This window comes from Phacochoerus africanus, chromosome 1 (genome assembly GCF_016906955.1).
Source record: "Phacochoerus africanus isolate WHEZ1 chromosome 1, ROS_Pafr_v1, whole genome shotgun sequence".
Lineage (NCBI taxonomy): Eukaryota > Metazoa > Chordata > Mammalia > Artiodactyla > Suidae > Phacochoerus > Phacochoerus africanus.
In genome coordinates, this window is record NC_062544.1 from 424,532 (window position 1) to 442,927 (window position 18,396).

The 18,396-nt window shown below is 57.3% G+C and overlaps 1 protein-coding gene across 3 annotated transcripts in view; it reads right to left on the reverse strand.

Annotated features, from left to right (window-relative positions):
- Nucleotides 1–1,689: 1,689 nt before the first annotated feature.
- LOC125126183 (proline-rich protein 36-like) overlaps nucleotides 1,690–18,396 on the reverse strand; it is a 28,020-nt gene continuing 11,313 nt past the window's right edge. The window contains exons 9-16 of one of the 3 annotated variants that reach the window (XM_047779321.1): nucleotides 17,252–17,336; nucleotides 13,682–13,716; nucleotides 11,182–11,812; nucleotides 9,431–9,465; nucleotides 8,165–8,258; nucleotides 7,560–7,697; nucleotides 4,778–4,853; nucleotides 1,690–2,531 (exon numbers count right to left, since the gene is read on the reverse strand). In XM_047779321.1, coding sequence (XP_047635277.1) covers nucleotides 2,038–2,531; nucleotides 4,778–4,853; nucleotides 7,560–7,697; nucleotides 8,165–8,258; nucleotides 9,431–9,465; nucleotides 11,182–11,812; nucleotides 13,682–13,716; nucleotides 17,252–17,336 — 1,588 coding nt within the window. In that variant the 3' untranslated portion in view covers nucleotides 1,690–2,037. Of the gene's footprint in view, nucleotides 2,532–4,777; nucleotides 4,854–7,559; nucleotides 7,698–8,164; nucleotides 8,259–9,430; nucleotides 9,466–11,181; nucleotides 11,813–13,681; nucleotides 13,717–17,251; nucleotides 17,340–18,396 lie in introns of all 3 variants that reach the window. The other 2 variants (XM_047778716.1, XM_047780190.1) reach the window with 2 other exon arrangements.

The window sequence follows — 18,396 nt, forward strand, 5'->3', positions numbered from 1 at the left end:
GACAACTATAGACATGATAAAATTTGCTGAATGTGAGAGAAAGAAGTATAGACCTGGGAGATCTAGCAGCACCGCAGGGGAACTTCGTGGAGGTAAAAACTACAAGAGAAGAAATGAAAAATACACCGAAGAGGGTCGCTGGCGGATCAGACACTGGGAAAGTGTAGCAATACCAACTTTCCACATGAGCCGAGAGAACAGAGAATCACAAAGAAACCATCACTCATCTGTGTGACAGCTTCAAGCAGCCCCACCTGTGTTTTCTTGGAGTCCTTGAAGACGACGAGAAAATACGGGGTTGTAGGTGCAGAAAAACCTGTTAGAAACGGCAAAATGCTTCAACTGTGCTGCAAACTCTGAACCCGCAGGTGTCAGCCCAACAAGCCCAGACTCAAGGACCGTGGGGGACACAGCGTGCTCAGCACCAGCGATCGACAGGGACCCTTAAAGGTCCCCCCACAGCCTTGACTGGAGCTCACGAGGGCTCTGTTCTGGGGAATGATCCCTGTGTGCCTGAAGAGAACGCGCAGTTTCTGAAAAAGGAGCCCAGGCTCCTGAAGATGCCCCATAAATTGGACTTGTTCGCTGTGCTGTCCAAATCTGTGTTTTCACTCATTTAATTACGCGGTGGCCTGACACAGCCCAGGGAGTGTTCTGGAAGGTCTGCGGGCCTGGTTGGCAGGCTCACACCACCTCCCCTCTGGAAGCCAGAGGCTCGTCCTGAGGTCGAGGTCAGTTCTGTGCTTGGAGGCTCGCAAGCCACCGGCCAGGGCAGCAGCACGTGTGCCGCGCTCCAGCTTCAAGTCCTGGGTGGCGGCTGCTCCACTAGCAGGTCTTGGGGGAATAGGTCTCTGCAGACCTGGGGGCCTGGGGGCCAGAGTGCAGCCGGTAACCCAGAGGGCATCCCCCGCCTCCTTGTACAGGAGGGCAGAGGGGGCTGCAGGTCTCCTGCAGGCAGGAAGGAGCAGCAGCCTCATGCTGGAAGCAGGGCCCCCTGACCGCGCTGACAGGGACAGAGACGTGGAGGCTACAGGCGGGCCGGCCCCCCCGGAGGGCCGGAGGCCATGCAGTGTCTTCCAGCTGCTCCCCAAGTTCCGTCAGGAGGAAGAGGCTGGAAACCAACGTGGTGACCGAACAACAGCAGAGCGAGCAGGTGGGCCCTGGGGGCTCCTTGTGTCCGACACACGCATTGCTCACCTGCAGAGGTGGGCCTGGGGGTCCAGCCTCCAGGACGCGGCCTCATGACTGCATGGCTCACGGAGGAGGAGACGGGGACGTCAGGGAGCCTGCCCAGGGCCACCGCCTCCAGGAAGCATGGTCACAGAGGGCGTGACCACAGCGGGGGCGTGGGGTGGGGCAGTCTGCAGACAGCGGAGGGCCACCACCTGCCGTGGGCCCAATCCAGGCTGGCTTCTGGCCAGCGTGGGGCTGCAGAGTGGCAGGGACGAGGCCAGGGCGGCTCCCACCTGGGCACGGGCGTGGGCACAGGTTCAGGGGGCCCGGACCAGACCTGGTCTGCTCTGGACCTCAGAGCCCAGCACTGGGCCTGGGGCGGAGAGGGTCTGGGCCACCTGAAAGCCGAGGACTTAACTCTTACGTAGGCTGATTTCAGGTTTATTTCCATGAATAATTTTTATTATTTCCCATAAAGCCTGCTAGTGAATTCTAAAGAATTTTCTTAAAAGTTCCTTAAATTCATACAGTCTGCTTTAATAATCAACAGATGCACAGATGTGAACCCACTCTCTGCAGTCCATTTCGAATTTGTGTTTTTCTTCCCAGAATAGCACAGACGTGTTCAGAAAACTGGGAAATTCTTTAAAATACGGCTTCTGAGACAAGTCACATGCGGGTCCTCGAAAGTCTTTCCCGGCGGCTAGAGGCGGCCGAGGACCCTGGCCCCTCTCCTCGCTGATGCTTTCACTAGGAGCGCGGCAGCGCAGCTGGACCTCAGCTGCCCAGCATCCCCGCCACGGAGTTGCGGGCACCCCCCACCGGGAGGGGTGTCCTGGCGGGGCGGGGGGCGGGGTTCTGGCTCTAAGTGGACTTGGGAGCCCCATCCGGGAGCTCCGAGCCCTCAGGCATCATGATCACGGTGGCCTCGGTGGTGTCAGATTGGGGGATGTCTTCAGCAGACTGGCTGTGCCCCACACTTGCTATGGGGGTCACCTTCACCCTGTTCCCGCCCTTGAAGGCGGGCAGGCCCTTGGCCCCCCAGCTGGACAGCGGCACGGCCCCCGGAGCCACCTGGTGCGCAGGCTGCGGCCTGAGGCTGTCGCGCTGGAGCCGGCGGGGCAGCTCCTCGGCCGGGTCGAGCTCCACCTGCCCGGGGATGGTGAGGACCGTGGACTCCAGCATCCAGGAGTCCGTGGGAGCTGGGCGCACACGCTGGGTCCTCACGGACCACACGTCCTGGCCTCCAACCTGCAGCGCGCCCTGGAGCGGGAGGGATTCTAGGGGATCCTCCACCGGCGGGATGGCGGCGAAGAGCCCCCGGTCGGGTGGCTGGGCCAGCGCGGGCCCCTGGGCTCCTGCGGGAGAAGGAAGCGCGTCTGTGAGCACCGCCCGGGGAGGCGAGGGCTGGGCCCCGAGCCCTCCCGGCCCGCCACGCAGTCGCGGCCCGTCCTCCCTGCCACGCCAGCCGCCCCTGCGGAAGAGCGGAGAGGACAGCCCCGCGAGGGCACCGGGGCCCGCTGGGGCCGCGGGGCTCTCTGGTCACCTCCTCGCCGCGCCCTCGGGCACCAACGTGGAGCGCCTGGCACGCACCGCACGCCTATCTGGGCAGCACGCGGCTGCTTCTGCCCGGTTTGGACCTTTAGAGATGAGAAGGGAGCCCCCTCTTGCTTCTCCGCTCATGTGACCCAGGCCGCCGTGGCTCCAGCGGGAATGGACACCTGCGGGTATAACCTGCGCTCCGGAACATTCTACATCCCTCCTTTGTGTCTCTTTAAAGCAGCCAAGGTCGGGAGGGCCGCCGAGCGATCAAGGATCCCGCGTGGTCCCTGCCGTGGTGCGCGTGGGACCCCTGGCCCGGGAACCCCGGCATGCCATTGGGCGTGGCCAACCCCCCCCCCCCGCAAACAGCCAAGTTTTCTGATTTTCTCCATGAGTCTTGTACATCTTTCCTTGGGTTTATTCCTGGGGACCCCCCTTTTGAAAATGCTACTGAAATTTTTGCTCCTAAGAGTTCTTACTGATATGTAGAAATACCTACGCAACCCTCACTCTTGAAAGACACACGGGCGGGTGCCCGGAGCCTGGACCGCCACGCACTATAGGTGCCGTCCAGCTCTGCACCGGCTGCAGTCAGTCTGAATGAGTTACTTGACCAGTGACTCCGTGGGAGAGTCTATCACGGAATATTTAAAAATGTATATATTTTTTGGTCTCAGGGGTTGGTTAGACTTCATGAATCTGTGAGTTGGTATCTAATGACAGTGCTGGCAAGGTCTCAGCCATCATCTCTTTATCTATTTATTGATGTTGTCTTTTGTCTTTTAGGGCCACACCTGCAGCATATGGAGGTTCCCAGGCTAGGGGTCTAATCGGAGCTACAGCTGCCAACCTACACCACAGCCACAGCCACTTGGGATCCGAGCCACGTCTGCGACCTGCGCCACAGCTCATGACAGCACCGGATCCTTAACCCCCTGAGCAAGGCCAGGGAGTGAACCCACGTCCTCCTGGACACTAGTTGGGTTCATTAGCCACTGAGCCACGATGGGAACTCCTGTTATCTTTTTACTATTGTTTAGAAATGTTCGCTCTGATAGCAGTGTGCACTTTTAAGGATTAGTCTCCAGTTGGGGCACACGTGTGTCAAGTCTCTCTCCCACACGGTTCATGACACTCCAGGACCGTCTGGCTGCTTGGACGTACCACCTCTATTTTCACTTTCTAGGAACTTGCACACTGTTCTCCGCAGGGGCTGCACAGATTTCCATTCCCACCAACGGCGTGGAAGGGTCCCTTTTCCCCCCACCCTCTCCAGCATCGTGGTTTGTAGACGTTTTGATGACGGCCATTCTGGCCAATGTGAGGTGATACCTCAGTGTAGTTTTGATTTCTCTCATAACTGGTGACATTGAGCATCTTTTCATGTGTCTGTTGCCCACCTGTACGTCATCTTCAGGTAAATGCCTAGTTAAGATTTCTGCCCATTTTAAATGTTTGTTTGCTTTTTTTTATGGCCACACCCATGACATAGGGAAGTTCTTGGGCCAAGGATTGAATCCGAGCTGCAGCTGCCTGAACGCCGGATCCTTTAACCCAGGGATCCGGGGATCAAACCTGTGCCTCTGCAGTGCCCGGAGCTGCAGCAGCTGGATCTTTAACCACTGAGCCACAGCAGGAACTCCTGCTCATGTTCTGACTGGGCTTTTTGTTCACACCGAACCTTTTGTTTCACTCACTCGCCAGCCAGGCCGTGCCACGGACCTTGCTCTGTGCGGTTACCATGCGGTCGGCCACCGCTGCTTGTCGGGATCCACGGCTCAGACTGCCGGCCCCCCAGGGGGATGCCCTGGGTTAGACACAGAGCTTTGCCAGCTGATGCCTCCTTGGGCGTCAGGGGCAGGGCAAACGCGGGGCCCCGGGGGCTGCCTGCAGACGCCCTGGTGGCTCAAGCGTGTCTTCCACATCCCAGGGACAAGTGTCCCAGCCCTGACTTTCCATGCCGATTTCTCTCTTTCTACTTTTTTTCTTTGAAAACATTGAACTCTCTAAGGCATCCAACTTGGGGAGACCCCAGAAGGACCCAGACTGCAAAACGTCTTACCTGAAACCGAGCCTTCGGTGTTGTCAACGTCTTCTATCTCAGGCTGCCTTATTATCTGCACCAGATCGCCTTCATCCTGCCGAGAGACAAACAGCAGGGAATGCATGCTGTAGGGTTTGTCACACTGCCAAGGGGGACAAAAGGTAGCGACCAGAGGCCCTTCTGGAGACAGACACCTCTGCCCCTTCCCGTGGTGACCTCTGACATGGGGGCAGTCGCCCTGCCTCCGGAGTCCAGGCCATGCTTCGCGATGTGGCTCGAACCACGACTGCGTCCGGTGAGGAAGGCTGGCTTCCTGTCCCGCGTGCGCCTCGGGATGGAGAAGAGGGGGGCATGTGACGCGCCGGCTCCGGCTCCACACTGCCTCCCGTGGACGGCGCTGCGTCCCGCCTGGCGGAGCCCCCAGGGAGCCCACATCTGAGCAGCTGTTGTTTTCCTCGCCCTGGCGCTACTCTGGCCCCGGGGACGGATGGATCCACTGTCCTGGGTCCACCAGCTCCCAGAAGGGAGGGACCACGGTTCTTGCCGGGCTGGCCGAAGGCTCAGGGCTGGTGCTCATTTCAGTTTTCAGGGCTGGATATGCGGCATGAACCGGAGACCAGGACTATGCGAAACCTTTCTTTGCAAGTTTTGAACGACCTCCAAGCCAATGTCACTGGCAGACTTCTAGATCTACAGCATGCTGGAGTCGCCCTCCTGACCCAGTACTTTAAAATTACAGTCACGATAGAGCAGATACATAAATGAATACAAATATAACTGCAGAGGGAAAGGGAAGCCCTTGCTGGGCCAGAAAGGACAACTTCCCGAAGAAGAGAAAGAAAATGGGCACAAAGACACAGCAGAGGGTGTGCGGCGGGGTTAGGGGCTCCCGACGGCACCTTGCTGGGGCTCCTGCAGGCCGAGCAGCTGAGCAGCAGAGCAACTGATCGCTGCTGCAAAGCCCCCTGGATCCAGAGGCAACAGCAGGGTGTCCGCCCAGCCGAAAGCAGCGGGAGCAATCATCTCGGTGGAGACAGGGCAGGTGAGAAAAACCCACCCAAGGAAAGGGTACCCAGGAAGCAAAGCTGAGCCTGGGTACTGCCAAGCACTCGGAAACTCCTCAGAAACACGAGGAAAAATATTAATTTGGAGTGAAAATAAAAACGTGACAAAGCCTGGTAGGAGGACCGGTGGAGGACTGGGGAAGGAGCTTTGTGGGGAAGGAGACAGATGGTGGGGACGCTGAAGACGTGGGGTTGAAGTCTGTACATCCGAAAAGGTAGTTGATTGACTCAAGGAAAAAGGTTGCAGTAGGAATCCTTCCTTAGACTGCTCCTAAGAACAATGAGCATCACACATTCAAGAGCCTGTGCAGCTGCTGGAACATCTGGGGAGGAAGGAAGCCCCCCCCCACCCCTGTTCTTTGTCCTGTCGTAGCTGGGGGAGAACAGCCCTCATTCTGGGCACGAGTCACACTCGATCGTTCCCTTTTCAGATGTTCACTGTAATCCTCGAGGTAACCACCAAGAAGAAAACGAAAAAACACACAGAAAAGGAAAGGAGGAGGAAATCAAGACGGGACAAAAATTTAACTAAATACGAGACGTCAGTAATGGAGGAATCGAGGAACCAAAAATATATGTATGAGATACCCGGAAGGCAAATAGCTCAGTGGCCGAAGGGAATCCTTAGCGGTAAGTACCTTAACTATAAATGAGGCTGGAAACAGGTGAGGTCCCACAGGAAACGACAAACCTGCCCTGCCTCAGGTCACACGCACCAAAACCCTGGGCAGGAGGAGGACTCGTCTCCCCACAACCAAAATGTGCAGCTTTGAATGGAAAGCACAGACGGCCTCTCTTGAGATATTTGGGTGAAAGCTTTGTCTCAACAAGACCAAAAACGTTATCTATAAAATACTTATAATCGTGACCATATTGAAACTCATGGCTCAGGTTCATCAAATCTCAGGGTACACAGATGGTCAAGCTGCCCGGTGGCGCTCTGTCTGGAACTCACCCAGCTGATAACGGGTGTGTGTTGAGAGAATGCAAAGAACTTACATAAATCGCTAAGAAAAGCAGAAAGAGCCCAGCAGAAACATAGGCGGATGGAGGAGATAACGCATGGCGCGTGTGCCCTCAGCGTCTCAGCGCTGAGAGGAGAGCCGGGACCCCCAGTCCACACACGCCATCTGCGGGTCCAAGAGCCAAAGGCGTGAAGCAGCGGGACCTCGGGTGCGCTGCTGCGAGAGGGGAAGTGGCGCAGCCACATGAGCAGCAGTCTGGCCTCACCTCGTGGCGCTACATATGCAGGATTCCACGCCCAGGGGACACGCATGGCAGGGGCTGTGTCAAGACCGGGCATGGGGGCCCCAGCCCGGTGGCCAACACATGGAGCCACCCTGACCCCTGTCCAGGCAGCGGGGACGAGGGAGTGTGATGTGGGAAGAAATGGCTTCAGAAGCAAAGCACACGGCCTGCAGGGACAAGATGCAGAGTCTCGGCAGCTGAGAACCACTCGGTGCGAAGCGCACAGGGCGACTCCCCACAGAGTCCAAACACGGCACATGTGGGCGGCTCCCTCTCAGTAAAGCCAAGAGCAACCAACGCACTGCGCGTGTACAGTTCAGGACGCGTGCGACCCAAAGCACGAAGCCACAAGGCCCACAGGAGAAGGCAGGCCATGTGGGGGGCAGGGACTCAGAGGGGGGCCACGGAAGCAGCGGCAGACGCGTCAGGACCCTGGCTCTTTGGATGGTGGTGGTGCTTCTGATACCGAAAATAAATAATTAGAATACCGAGTCATTGAAAAAGCCGGTCACGCACAGAATGGTAACGAGTCTGCGTCCCCAGCCAAGGACGGCGATGAGTGGATTCTGGGCAGCTCGAGTGTGGCGCCACCGACGGCACGACTCCAGGCTGGACGCCAGGCTCCTCTGGGGAGTGAATGTTAGTCTCTCAGCTCCTTGTGAAGACGCCTGCTCCAGGCTGTGGAACCAGAAACGTCTCCACACGGAGCTCCTCTGGGGAGCCGAAAGGAGCCCAACGCCTCATCGTGAAAAACACCAGGACACAGAAACACTGGAAAGGCTGTGCAGAGAACCCCGGCGACGCACTGCACCGTGACCGTGACGTCACACCCGCCCGCCGCCACCGCGTGGACTTCGGTACACCCCAGCAGGCGTGCGGTGATGCTGTCTCCGTGGCGACCGCCCGGGGCCTGGCTGCCTCCGCCACACCCAGGGCCCCGTCCCTCCCTTCTCTGCTGCTCCGCTCAGCTGGGCTGCCCTCTGAGTGGCACCCGGGGTCACAGACACCCGCGCCATCCAGAATATTGTCCTAACCTCGGTACCGCGTCCTCCTCCCGCACTTGGGGCTCGGAAACTGGCCCCTGTGGGCTCACCTTCAGTGACGCGGAGCCCTCCGAGGTGATGGTACTCAGGGAGCTCAGGCTCTCGCGGATGGCCGGCAGCAGGAACTCCCTGCGCCTCACGCTGCTGGAGAGGAAAGGACACCGACGTGAGTTTGGGAGGGGGCGTGAGCAGGGCGCCGAGGCTGCAAGTGCAGCATCCACAGGTGGCGGGAGCCGGGGGTCGGGGGGGTGGCAGATGCCAGTGTAGGAAACGACCGATTCTTTTTAATTTTTAGTTTACCTTGTGCTACATGACACTACGTGAAAGTTATTGAGGTAGGAGGGTCGGATGCAATCTCCAGATGCTTAAAATGTGGCAAATGTTTATAAAAGTAGCTTTTTGTTGAAAAGATATTCTGCTCACACTGTATGCTGAGTAGTGAATAAAGAGTGACTTTTTTTTTAGGTCAGCATGTGGAGGGTCCCGGCTGGGGGTCGAATCGGAGCTGCAGCGGCCGGCCTGCACCACAGCCACAGCCATGCCAGATCCAAGCTGCATCTGCGACCTACACCGCAGCTCATGGCAACACCGGATCCTTAACCCTCTGAGCAGAGCCAGGGATTGAACCTGCATCCTCATGGATACTAGTCAGGTTCTTCACCCACTGAGCCACAGCGGAAACTCGTGAATAGTCACTCTGAGTACCTCCATGGGGTGTGGCTCCAGGTGGTGCTGGGTTTGGGGGCTACAGTGAGAAGCAAAAGGGAGTGAAAGTTGATGTACTTACCCTAAAGAAAAAAAGAATAGCTATAGCTGCATGTCCATCGCCACACGAGACGCACACTCTGCGAGACGCACAGTCTTGTCGTGGGGACGGGGTACACCCTTTACATGTGTGCTCGAAACTGGGTCAGGAGCTTTGCAAAGGGCCACTTTGGGGCAGGACCGCGTGCAGGGGCTTGGCCTGTCCCGTGGGGTGGGCAGGCCTGTCATAGCCAGCACCTCCTTGACACGGGGCTGGGTCGCAGCACGAGCCCTGACAGACCCACACGAGGGCGGCGTCCCAGAGCATCGCGCGTGCTCGCGGAGAGCCCTGGCGGGTGTGCCTCGGCTCAGGCCGCGCTCTTGCGGAAAGACGGCGCGGACTGACCGCCTTGCGGGAGGAGGACTTCGGGGAGTTGTGAGTGGGTGAGGTGGTGGAAACTGTCTCTCCTCTCGCACCGTCTCATCTCGGCGCCCCCAGCACCCGTCCCGGCACCCCCCCCCCCCGAGGGACAGACAGCTGCATCTCAGGTAGGAAAGCTTAACGAACTTACCCCAGGAACCGTGGCTTCTGGCTGGAAGCTAATTCCTGGCGGGGAAACAACACCGTGTTAAAGCCACGCCGACAGCGAGCGTCCCTGACCCGGCTCCAGCCCGTTACCGGTGGAGCCGCGAGGGGAACCCAGGGCTCGAGGGCAGGACGGGCCTGCGGCGGGCCGGGCGCTCGCTCGGTGCGGCCTGAGCTCCGTCCCCTCCAGTGTCACGTGTCGGAGCCCCGGCCGCGGGTGACGGGGAAATGGTGCCTTGGCAAAGGCCAGTGAGGCGAGGTCCCGGGGTCCTGACCCACTAGGACTGTCCCGAGGAGGAGGCCAAGGCCGAGGCCACGTGATGACACGGAGCGAGACCACCCCGGCACCCAGACTTGGGAGAAACTGCATCCGGACGGCAGCCCCGGCAGAGGGACACGCCGGCCGCATATGCGCGTGGCCCCGCTTCCCCGAGGAAGAGGGCGTGCGCGCCGGGTCCCACGAGAGGGTGCCGCCGGCTGGCTCTGCGTCCCCGACCCCACCCCACCTCGGGCCTGGGGCCTGGGGCCTGGCCGCCCCCGGTACTTTCTGCTTAGAGCCGGGCTGGCGGGCCCGGGGTCCCGCTGTGGCTTCTGCCTGTGTTTCCTGAAGGCCTCTTGAGTGACACGGAGCTTCCTCTCAGGGGCTCCCTGCCGTCCAAGACCCCTCTGGTCAGGCGGCTTCAAATCTAACCCTACCCCTAAGTTCTGTTCAGAAGCCCGGGGCATCGTTTTTTCTTTTCCCTCCCTTTTTAACTTAAAAATATAAGTATTACTTCATACACTTTTACTCTAAAAATCACAGCCATGTATGACACTGGAAGACAGAGAAGGCAATCGCCGGAGCCCGATGGTCTCAATGCATTTTCGTGCATTTGCTCTCAGCCTTTTTCCCGCCATTTTTAGGATTTGGTTTTTGTTTCATACAGTTGCAAATACGTCGTATATGTAATTTCATATTCTGCTTTTGCCACTTATTATTTAAAAATTTTAGTATCTAGTCGTCAAAGTCAGAATTGTCATGGCTCTACCGTCTCTCAGGACAGGCTATTCAGCCTGTTTTTCTTAATCAGTTACCTAAATTGGGATTTTTCAGGTTACTTCAGCTTTTCCGTTACTCTAAACACCATTTCAGGCAATGTCTTTGCGACAGAGCTTTTGTCCTCATTCATGGCTGGGTCTGGAAGGTGACTGTGAGCAAGGGAGCACCTCCGGGCTGCGTGCGGAGCTTGGGCGGGGGCGGCTCATCCCTCGGCAGGAGCACGAGACCAAGGACCTTCAGACTCGGTCCCCGGGGCGTCTCGGGGAGGCCGCACCCAGTCCCGCCGAGGAGCTGAACCCTGACTCCAGGCTCCGGTCGGCGGCGGAGGCACCGTGCCAGGTGCGCCCTTCCTGCTGGCCGGCCGTCTCTGGGGGCCCTCGTGCCGGGACAGAAAGTGGGCTGCTGAGGCCACGAGGGCGAGACCCGGGACACGAGCCGCTTCACCGAGCCCGGCCTCCGGGACACCGGTTTTTGAATCTGCGTCTCTGTCTCACACAGGTGTGCCCCGCAGTTAATATTTTGGGTCCCTCATTTTCCTGTTACCGCCCCCCCCCCCCCGCCCACCCTGTTCCTGTTCGAGTAGCAGCCTGGGGACCGCACAGTGTCTAAAGCAGGCTGCCCTCCTGCCGTCCTCACCACAGGACCCCGCACGGGGCCTCGCCCGGCCCAGGGCTCGTGTCCGGTCGCGCTGCACTCACCTGCAGTGACAAGATGCTCTCCGGGAGGAGGGTGATGGTGGATGCCCTGTCCAGGCACGGAGCGGACGCGATGCTCTCCGGGAGGAGGGTGATGGTGGATGCCCCGTCCGGGCACGGAGCGGACGCGATGCTCTCCGGGAGGAGGGTGACGGTGGACGCCCCGTCCAGGCACGGAGCGGACGAGATGCTCCCCGGGAGGAGGGTGACGGTGGACGCCCCGTCCGGGCACGGAGCGGACGAGATGCTCCCCGGGAGGAGGGTGACGGTGGACGCCCCGTCCGGGCACGGAGCGGACGCGATGCTCCCCGGGAGGAGGGTGACGGTGGACGCCCCGTCCGGGCACGGAGCGGACGAGATGCTCCCCGGGAGGAGGGTGACGGTGGACGCCCCGTCCGGGCACGGAGCGGACGAGATGCTCCCCGGGAGGAGGGTGACGGTGGACGCCCCGTCCGGGCACGGAGCGGACAAGATGCTCCCCGGGAGGAGGGTGACGGTGGACGCCCCGTCCGGGCACGGAGCGGACGAGATGCTCCCCGGGAGGAGGGTGACGGTGGACGCCCCGTCCGGGCACGGAGCGGACAGTGTGAGGTCCAGCGACGGAGCGGGCGATGTGAGGTCCGTGGACGTGAGGCTGAGGATGCAGAGGAGGAAGGAAGGGCAGTGTCGGTCCACCTGGCTCTGGGGGCTCCGGGGGATCCTTCCGGAACCACGAGGTGGCCCTGACCTTGGAGCCCGCGCCCCTTCTCCTAAAGGGCACGCAGGTCCAGGGCCGAAGGCTCCCCAGGCCCATTTCAGATTGGCTGGGGACCCTGCCCCTTCCGGCTTCCTCCTGTGGGGTGTGCCTAGCCTGGGTCCGTCCCCTCAGGGTATTGTGGAAGCAAAGAGTCTGGCTTGGTGGGGTCCCAGAAGGAGGGAATTTTGTCCAGGACGAGGCATTCTCTGAATTGTGGCCATCACGGATTTGGATCACAGCAATGGTGCAGCCCGGGACTCTGAGCTGATGCTTGAATGAGGGAAGGTGTGATGGGTGAATTACTTACATGAGGGAGGAGCGTGGATTTGGGTGGGCCAGAGGGCAGACTGTTATGAGGTTAATTCGAGAAACACAAATAGCTGACCCTTGAACACAGTGGGTCTGAGCTGTATGTGTGTCCACGAGACACCCATTTCCTCCAGAGCCTCAGGTGTCACACCCAAGGAGGCACCCGACCTTGGCCTGACATGTCCACCTGCGGTTGATTGAATCCATGGATCCAGCGCCAGGGATATGGGGGCCCAGCGATGGGACTTGAGCAGCCACAGACCCTGGTCGTGCAGGGGCTCCTGGAGCCAAGCCCCCACAATGCCAGGGGCAACTGTATCGGGGGCCCCATGAAGGACCTCAGAAAGGGCCCGTATTTGGAGATAAGGCCTTTCAGAAGCACCAGCTTCTGACGAGGCCAGTGGAATGGGTATCAATCCACTGCGCATGGCAGCCTAGAAAGAGGGGCTTGTGCCCAGCGACAGCCGGGCACGGAGGGAAGACGGCATGAGGACACGGGGAGACCACTTCCACCTGCACACCGCCGAGAGGGCCCTGGAGCAGACCCCCCGCCCGCTCCTTGCTCAGACCTCCTGGCCCCGGAGCAGCGAGACAACGCGGCTCTACCTCCAAAGCCGCTGCCTCGGCGGCGCGTTGCTCTGACAGCGCTGGTGGCCGAGACACCTGCTGTGATACTGAGGGCATTTGCTGGTTCTCCGCCCTCTGCCAGGGGCCGACCTGTCTCATCCGGAGACAGGGGGTGCTTTTCAAATGTGTCCTCACCCCGGTGGCGGCCTTTCTGACAGGCACCTCCATCCGCTCCTGGCAGAACCTTCGCATCTAACGGGCTCGACACTGACTCCAAGCGAGGAGCCCTGACTTCCAAGAGCTCACCTGAAACTACGTGTCCTCAGAGGCCGAGAAAGGCTCTGAGACACCGTACGGCCTGTGCTCCCTGAGTGGCACAGGGCGCCAGCGAGTGCCGCCTTATTTCTGTGTCTGCACACGTTGGTTGGAGCCGGGAGAAAATTACCGTCTGGTCTGCAAGTTCACTGAGCAAAACCGAGGTACGTGAACGGCTGGAAATGTTAGTAACGTCAAGGGAAACAACTTCATTTTCCATCTGTTATCACCTTATTTAAAGATGCCCCGCCCCGGGAGTTCCCGTCGTGGCGCAGTGGTTAACGAATCCGACGAGGAGCCACGAGGTCGCGGGTTCCATCCCTGGTGAAGGATCCGGCGTTGCCGTGAGCTGTGGTGTAGGCTGGTGGCTACAGCTCCAATTCGACCCCTAGCCTGGGAACCTCCATATGCCGTGGGAGCGACCCTAGAAAAGGCAAAAAAGACAAAAAAGGAAAAAAAAAAAAAGATGCCCCACCGCAGATGCCCCACCGCAGATGCATTATTTGTCAAAGTAAATTGAGTTAAGAAGAGTCCACCCTCTTTTTCAGATGGATAACGCACCTCGAAGCTTCTTACCTCTGCAGAGGTGGCATCAGGATGACAACTGGTCCCTGTGAGAGAAATAAAAATTACTGAAATTGTAGAGGAAGGAATGGTCTACCTGGATGGCGCTCTTTCCGAACACTCAAGTCTATCTTTAGCTGACTTGAAGTGAGGCGTCTGGGGACGCCTGAGACCTGGGAGGGGCGCCCCCTTTCCTCCCCAACCACGTGCACGCGCAGGCACAGGTGGGACCCGCCTTGAACTTCTGTTTGGCTTTGCCTGCAGGGCGAGCGCCAGCGGGGCGCGCTGCTCTCCTCTGCCTTGGCCTCTCTCACCCACATGCAGGGCGCCCGACTGCGGTTTTCGTTTGCATCCTCCTGGCATCTGTGGCACTGACCTCCTGTCACATGCTAGTCTGCCAACCCCATGTCCTTTTCGGTACAGAGTTTCTTCCAATTTTTGCCTATTTTAAAAACTAGGTCATTTTTCTTGGAGTTGAGTTTTGAACGGTCTTTATTCTGGATACAAGTATATGGATTGGAAATAGTTATTCCAGTCCGTGGCTTATATTTTTATTTTTGTAATGGTGAATTCTGAAGGGCAAATAATTTTCATTTTGATGAAGGCCACTGTTTCATATTTTTCTCGAATAGTGTGTTTGGCGTCATACGAAGAAAGACTTTGCCTGACTCAAGGTCACAAAGATTTTATTTTGCCTTCTTCCTCAAGTGTCAGCCTTTAGCCCTTCAGTTCAGGTCTTTGATTGATGTGAGTGAGTTACATTGTGCAGGCGGTGAAGTAGGGCCTCAATTATGAAAAACATATTTCTCCCCCTTGAACAGACTTAGCTCCTTCGTGTAAAATCCGCTGACCAGGGATGTAAAGATTTTCCCTCTGGAGTCTCCGTTCTGGTCCATTGATCTACAGATCTGTCCCTACGCTGGCACCATTCCGTCTTGATTCCCACAGCTGTACGGTAAATTCTGCAGTCAGACTGTGTAAGTCTTCCGGTTTGGTGGCTCTTTTCCTGAATTGTTTTGGGCACCCTAAGTCCCCTGAAGTTCCGCATATAGTTGGCTCTTTCCTTAAAGAAAGAAAGCTTGCTGGGAATCCAGCGGGGATCGTGTGAATCTGTAGACCAATGTGGGGAAACTTTCCAAATTTTTCCATCGTGACAACTTTGAACCTTCCAATCCGCAGGTGCTGTAAATCTTTCCTTCTGTTCGGATTGGGTTTAACTTCTCTCAGCTTTAGCCTATAGCTTTACATACACAGATTTCTGTCCTTGTTTTGTTATTTTTTTATTTTTTGATACTACTGTGAATGGAATAGTTTTCTTCTTTTTTATGGCCACACCCACGGAAGCTCCGAGGGCCAGGGATTGAATCCAAGCCACACCTGTGACCTACGCTGGAGCGGTGGTAACGCCAGACTCTTTAACCCACAGCACCGGGCTGGGGAGCCAACCTGCACCTCCACAGTGACCCAGGCCGCTGTATCAGATTCTTAACCCACTGGGCTACAGGGGGAACTCCTGAAGTAGTTTTCTTTACGCCATTTTCGTATTTTCATTTCTAGTGTATAGAAATATAAGCTCAGTTTTTTAATATTGATTTCATATCCTACCACCTCGCTAAGCTATCTTACTATATCTACTAGCCTTTCTGCAGTTTTTTTAAGATCATGTTTCCTGCAAATAAATACTGTTTCACTTTCATGTCTATATATATTTTTTGGCTTCACCGCACAGGCTGGAAGTTTAATGAAATGTCTAATAGAAATTTGGAGTGGACATTCTTTTCTTCGTGCCAATCGTAAGAGGAAGGCATCCGGTGTGGATTAAGTATGAATTAGTTGTAAATTTCATCAGTGTTCTTTGTCAGATTCAGGCTCTTTTTCCCCCCTGGGTTGTAAAATTGTTTGGCTATGACTGGATGTGCTGTGATTTTTCTGATTTATTGATGTGCTTATGTATTTGTTACCTTATTAATATTCTTATTACATTAATATATTTTCGGATGTTAAACTGACCCTGCATTCCTGAATACACCTCACGGAGTCACGGCGAACAACCCTGTATGGGTGTGACCGCATTGGTTTGCTCACATTTTGTTAATGAGATTTGCCTCCCCCTTCATGCGTGATGTTGGCTCATGCGCCTCCTCCTTCGATGACATTGCTTTTGCTGTGACCACCTGGCCTCATAGAATGAGTCGGGAAGGCTTTCTTCCTTCTCTATGTTCTGAACGAGTTTGTGCAGGATTGGTTTGTTTTTTCCTTAAAGTATCAGCCACGAAGCCGTCAGGGCCTGGGGTTTTCTTTGTGGCTGAATCAAAATGACTAGTTCGGTATCTTTACTCACTAGATGCGCATTTGAACTTTCTATTTCTTCATCAATCAGTTTTGGGAATTTGTGTCAATTAAGCAGAATCGTAAATCCCTTCCTTAAGTAATGAAGCGTGTTTCAACCTCGGAACGCTTACCATTAAATTTAGAAAAGTTTAAGAGGCTCAAACCCATAATGTGACTATTTTTGCCACAGAAAGTCACCCCCACGTTTGGCATTTGGCGTTTTACGTCCTGGACACGGACGGTAACTTCTCCCGCGGTGGGGGAGAAAGGCCTCCCTCTCAGAGGCTTGCAGTCCCGCCTGAAACTTGGGAGCTGCGCTTGGCCCTGCGGGGTCCTGCTGGCCACCAATGGACACACTCGAGCTGTGCCTGGAGGACCCTCAGTGGGCTCTAACACGGTCACCAGTGGCAAGTGCCTGTCAGAGTGGTGGTGTCAAAGGGGGCCGTTCCAGGCAGCTTGGAACACGGGGCGCCCCGGTTTTAACGGCAGCAAAGTGGAAGCCATGGTGGCCTGCTCCTGGCCCGGACCGAGGGTCCCCTCTTCGTGGCTGAGCCTGGGACGGGGGCAGGCGGGAGGCATGACCCGATCCAAGCGCGCCGCCCGCCTTCCAGAAGAAGTGCTGGCAGAGGTGCGAGCAGGATGGTGCGGCCTGTCCCTCTGCCCAAGCCGCAGCCAGGAGCGCCCTCTGACCCCTGCTGGAGCCACCCTGACAGGAAGCTCCCCCACAGAGAGGGCGGGGCAGCACAGCCCTGCTCACAAACAGCGTCGGCCTGGGGTGGGGGGGGGGGGGGAGGCGCCTGGCCTGGGGCTGAGCTTCCGGGAAGATCCGGAGGGGCTGCCCGCGCCCACGCGGAGCCCCATCTTCCTCCGGCCGGTTCGCTCGCACTGCTGCCTAACGTGTGTGCGGGCACATCCAGCAGAGGTCAAGGGCTGCCCAGAGAGCGCCCACACACCGGACCTGGGTGCCGTGGTCACTAACCTTTCCGTAGGCTTCCGTCCATCCCTTTCTGCTGCGTTTCAAGGCCCGCGCAGGGCAGACGCTCAGCCGCTGCCGTCGGGGCGTCTCGGCCCGCTCCCCCAGCCCCCGGTCAGGGTCCCACGCTCCCTCAACGGCCCCGCCCACCTCGGCTCCCCCTCGAGGGCACCCCGGGCATCTCGCCAACACTTCCGTTCGGTAAGGCCCGCTCGGCCTCTGTCTGGGGCCCTGCACCCGGCACCCCGCTCTCCGTGAGGCTGGCGGCCCGCACTCACCTTCGGCACAGCCACGGCCTCTGGCGCCACGCCGCTGAGGGAGCCCGACTCCTGGGAAGGCGACAGCAACCCCGCGGGCTTCTCTCTGCTGGGTGGGTGGGAGGAAGGGAGACTGTGCTGAGCCACGGGTTCCAGCAAGGAAGGGGAGCTCGCCTGCCCGTCGCAGCGGTGAAGACGCCGTTGCAAATAAAACATCGCACTCCGACACTGCGGACTACGGTGCGTCCCGAAGACGGGAGAATTCATACCATAAAAATCACGGTTTTCCTTCTAACAGACTGTGTTCGCAACACAGGGAGGTTTCTTAAAAAGGCTTTCAGAGTTCTACAATACAATCATAATTTTATAAAACAAAACATAAGGCATCTGATGCATAGAAAAAATATTTTTTAAAAGGAAGACCTGAAAGATACTAATCAAAACGCCGGCGACTGCTGGGCGCGGACAAGAAAGTGTGTCTGTGCTACGCTGGGAAGCTCGGCAGGTTCCTGATTGTCTACAGTGAATGTGCCTTAATTCGGCAGAGTCTGACAACACTAGGTGTTTGACGTGGTGAGGCTGAGTCTAAGAGTTAAGTTTACCGTCCTGGTTCCAGTTAGGGGCCTACCATTCTTGCCAGAACGATAAAAATATTCATAGATCTCATTTAAAGGACCACAGCCAGAGGTGGCCTTCGGAAGTGAAGTCCAAAATGACCTAGACTTTCACAATATTGTGCCAACTGGATTGAATAAATTCTCAAGGAAAACACAGTGGATTCATTGAAAGGGGGTGCTCTTAACCACACCACCTGTACCCTAACCCAGCCAGCCTCCCAGTGAACGACGCGAAAATCGGCAGCGATTCTCAGCGCGTGAGAAGTGGGCTAACGGTGTGCTTCGCCCTTTTCGGACTCAGGGGGCTCTTTGGCACCTGGGCTGTAGGATGGGGAGCCGTGCGGCCCCCAGGAGCCCAGCCCAAACCTGGCAAAAGAGCCCAGCGTTTCTGGATGACACGCAGCAATGAGCCGGAAATGGTGTCCAGACAGTGGGCCGGGGTCCGGGGCAACCTGGTTTTCAGAAAAACAGCCTTTCAAAGCGACGAGGAAAGGCAGGCCATTTAATGAAGGAGGTGTCTACCATGGGTTACGCCGTGATAAAACAACC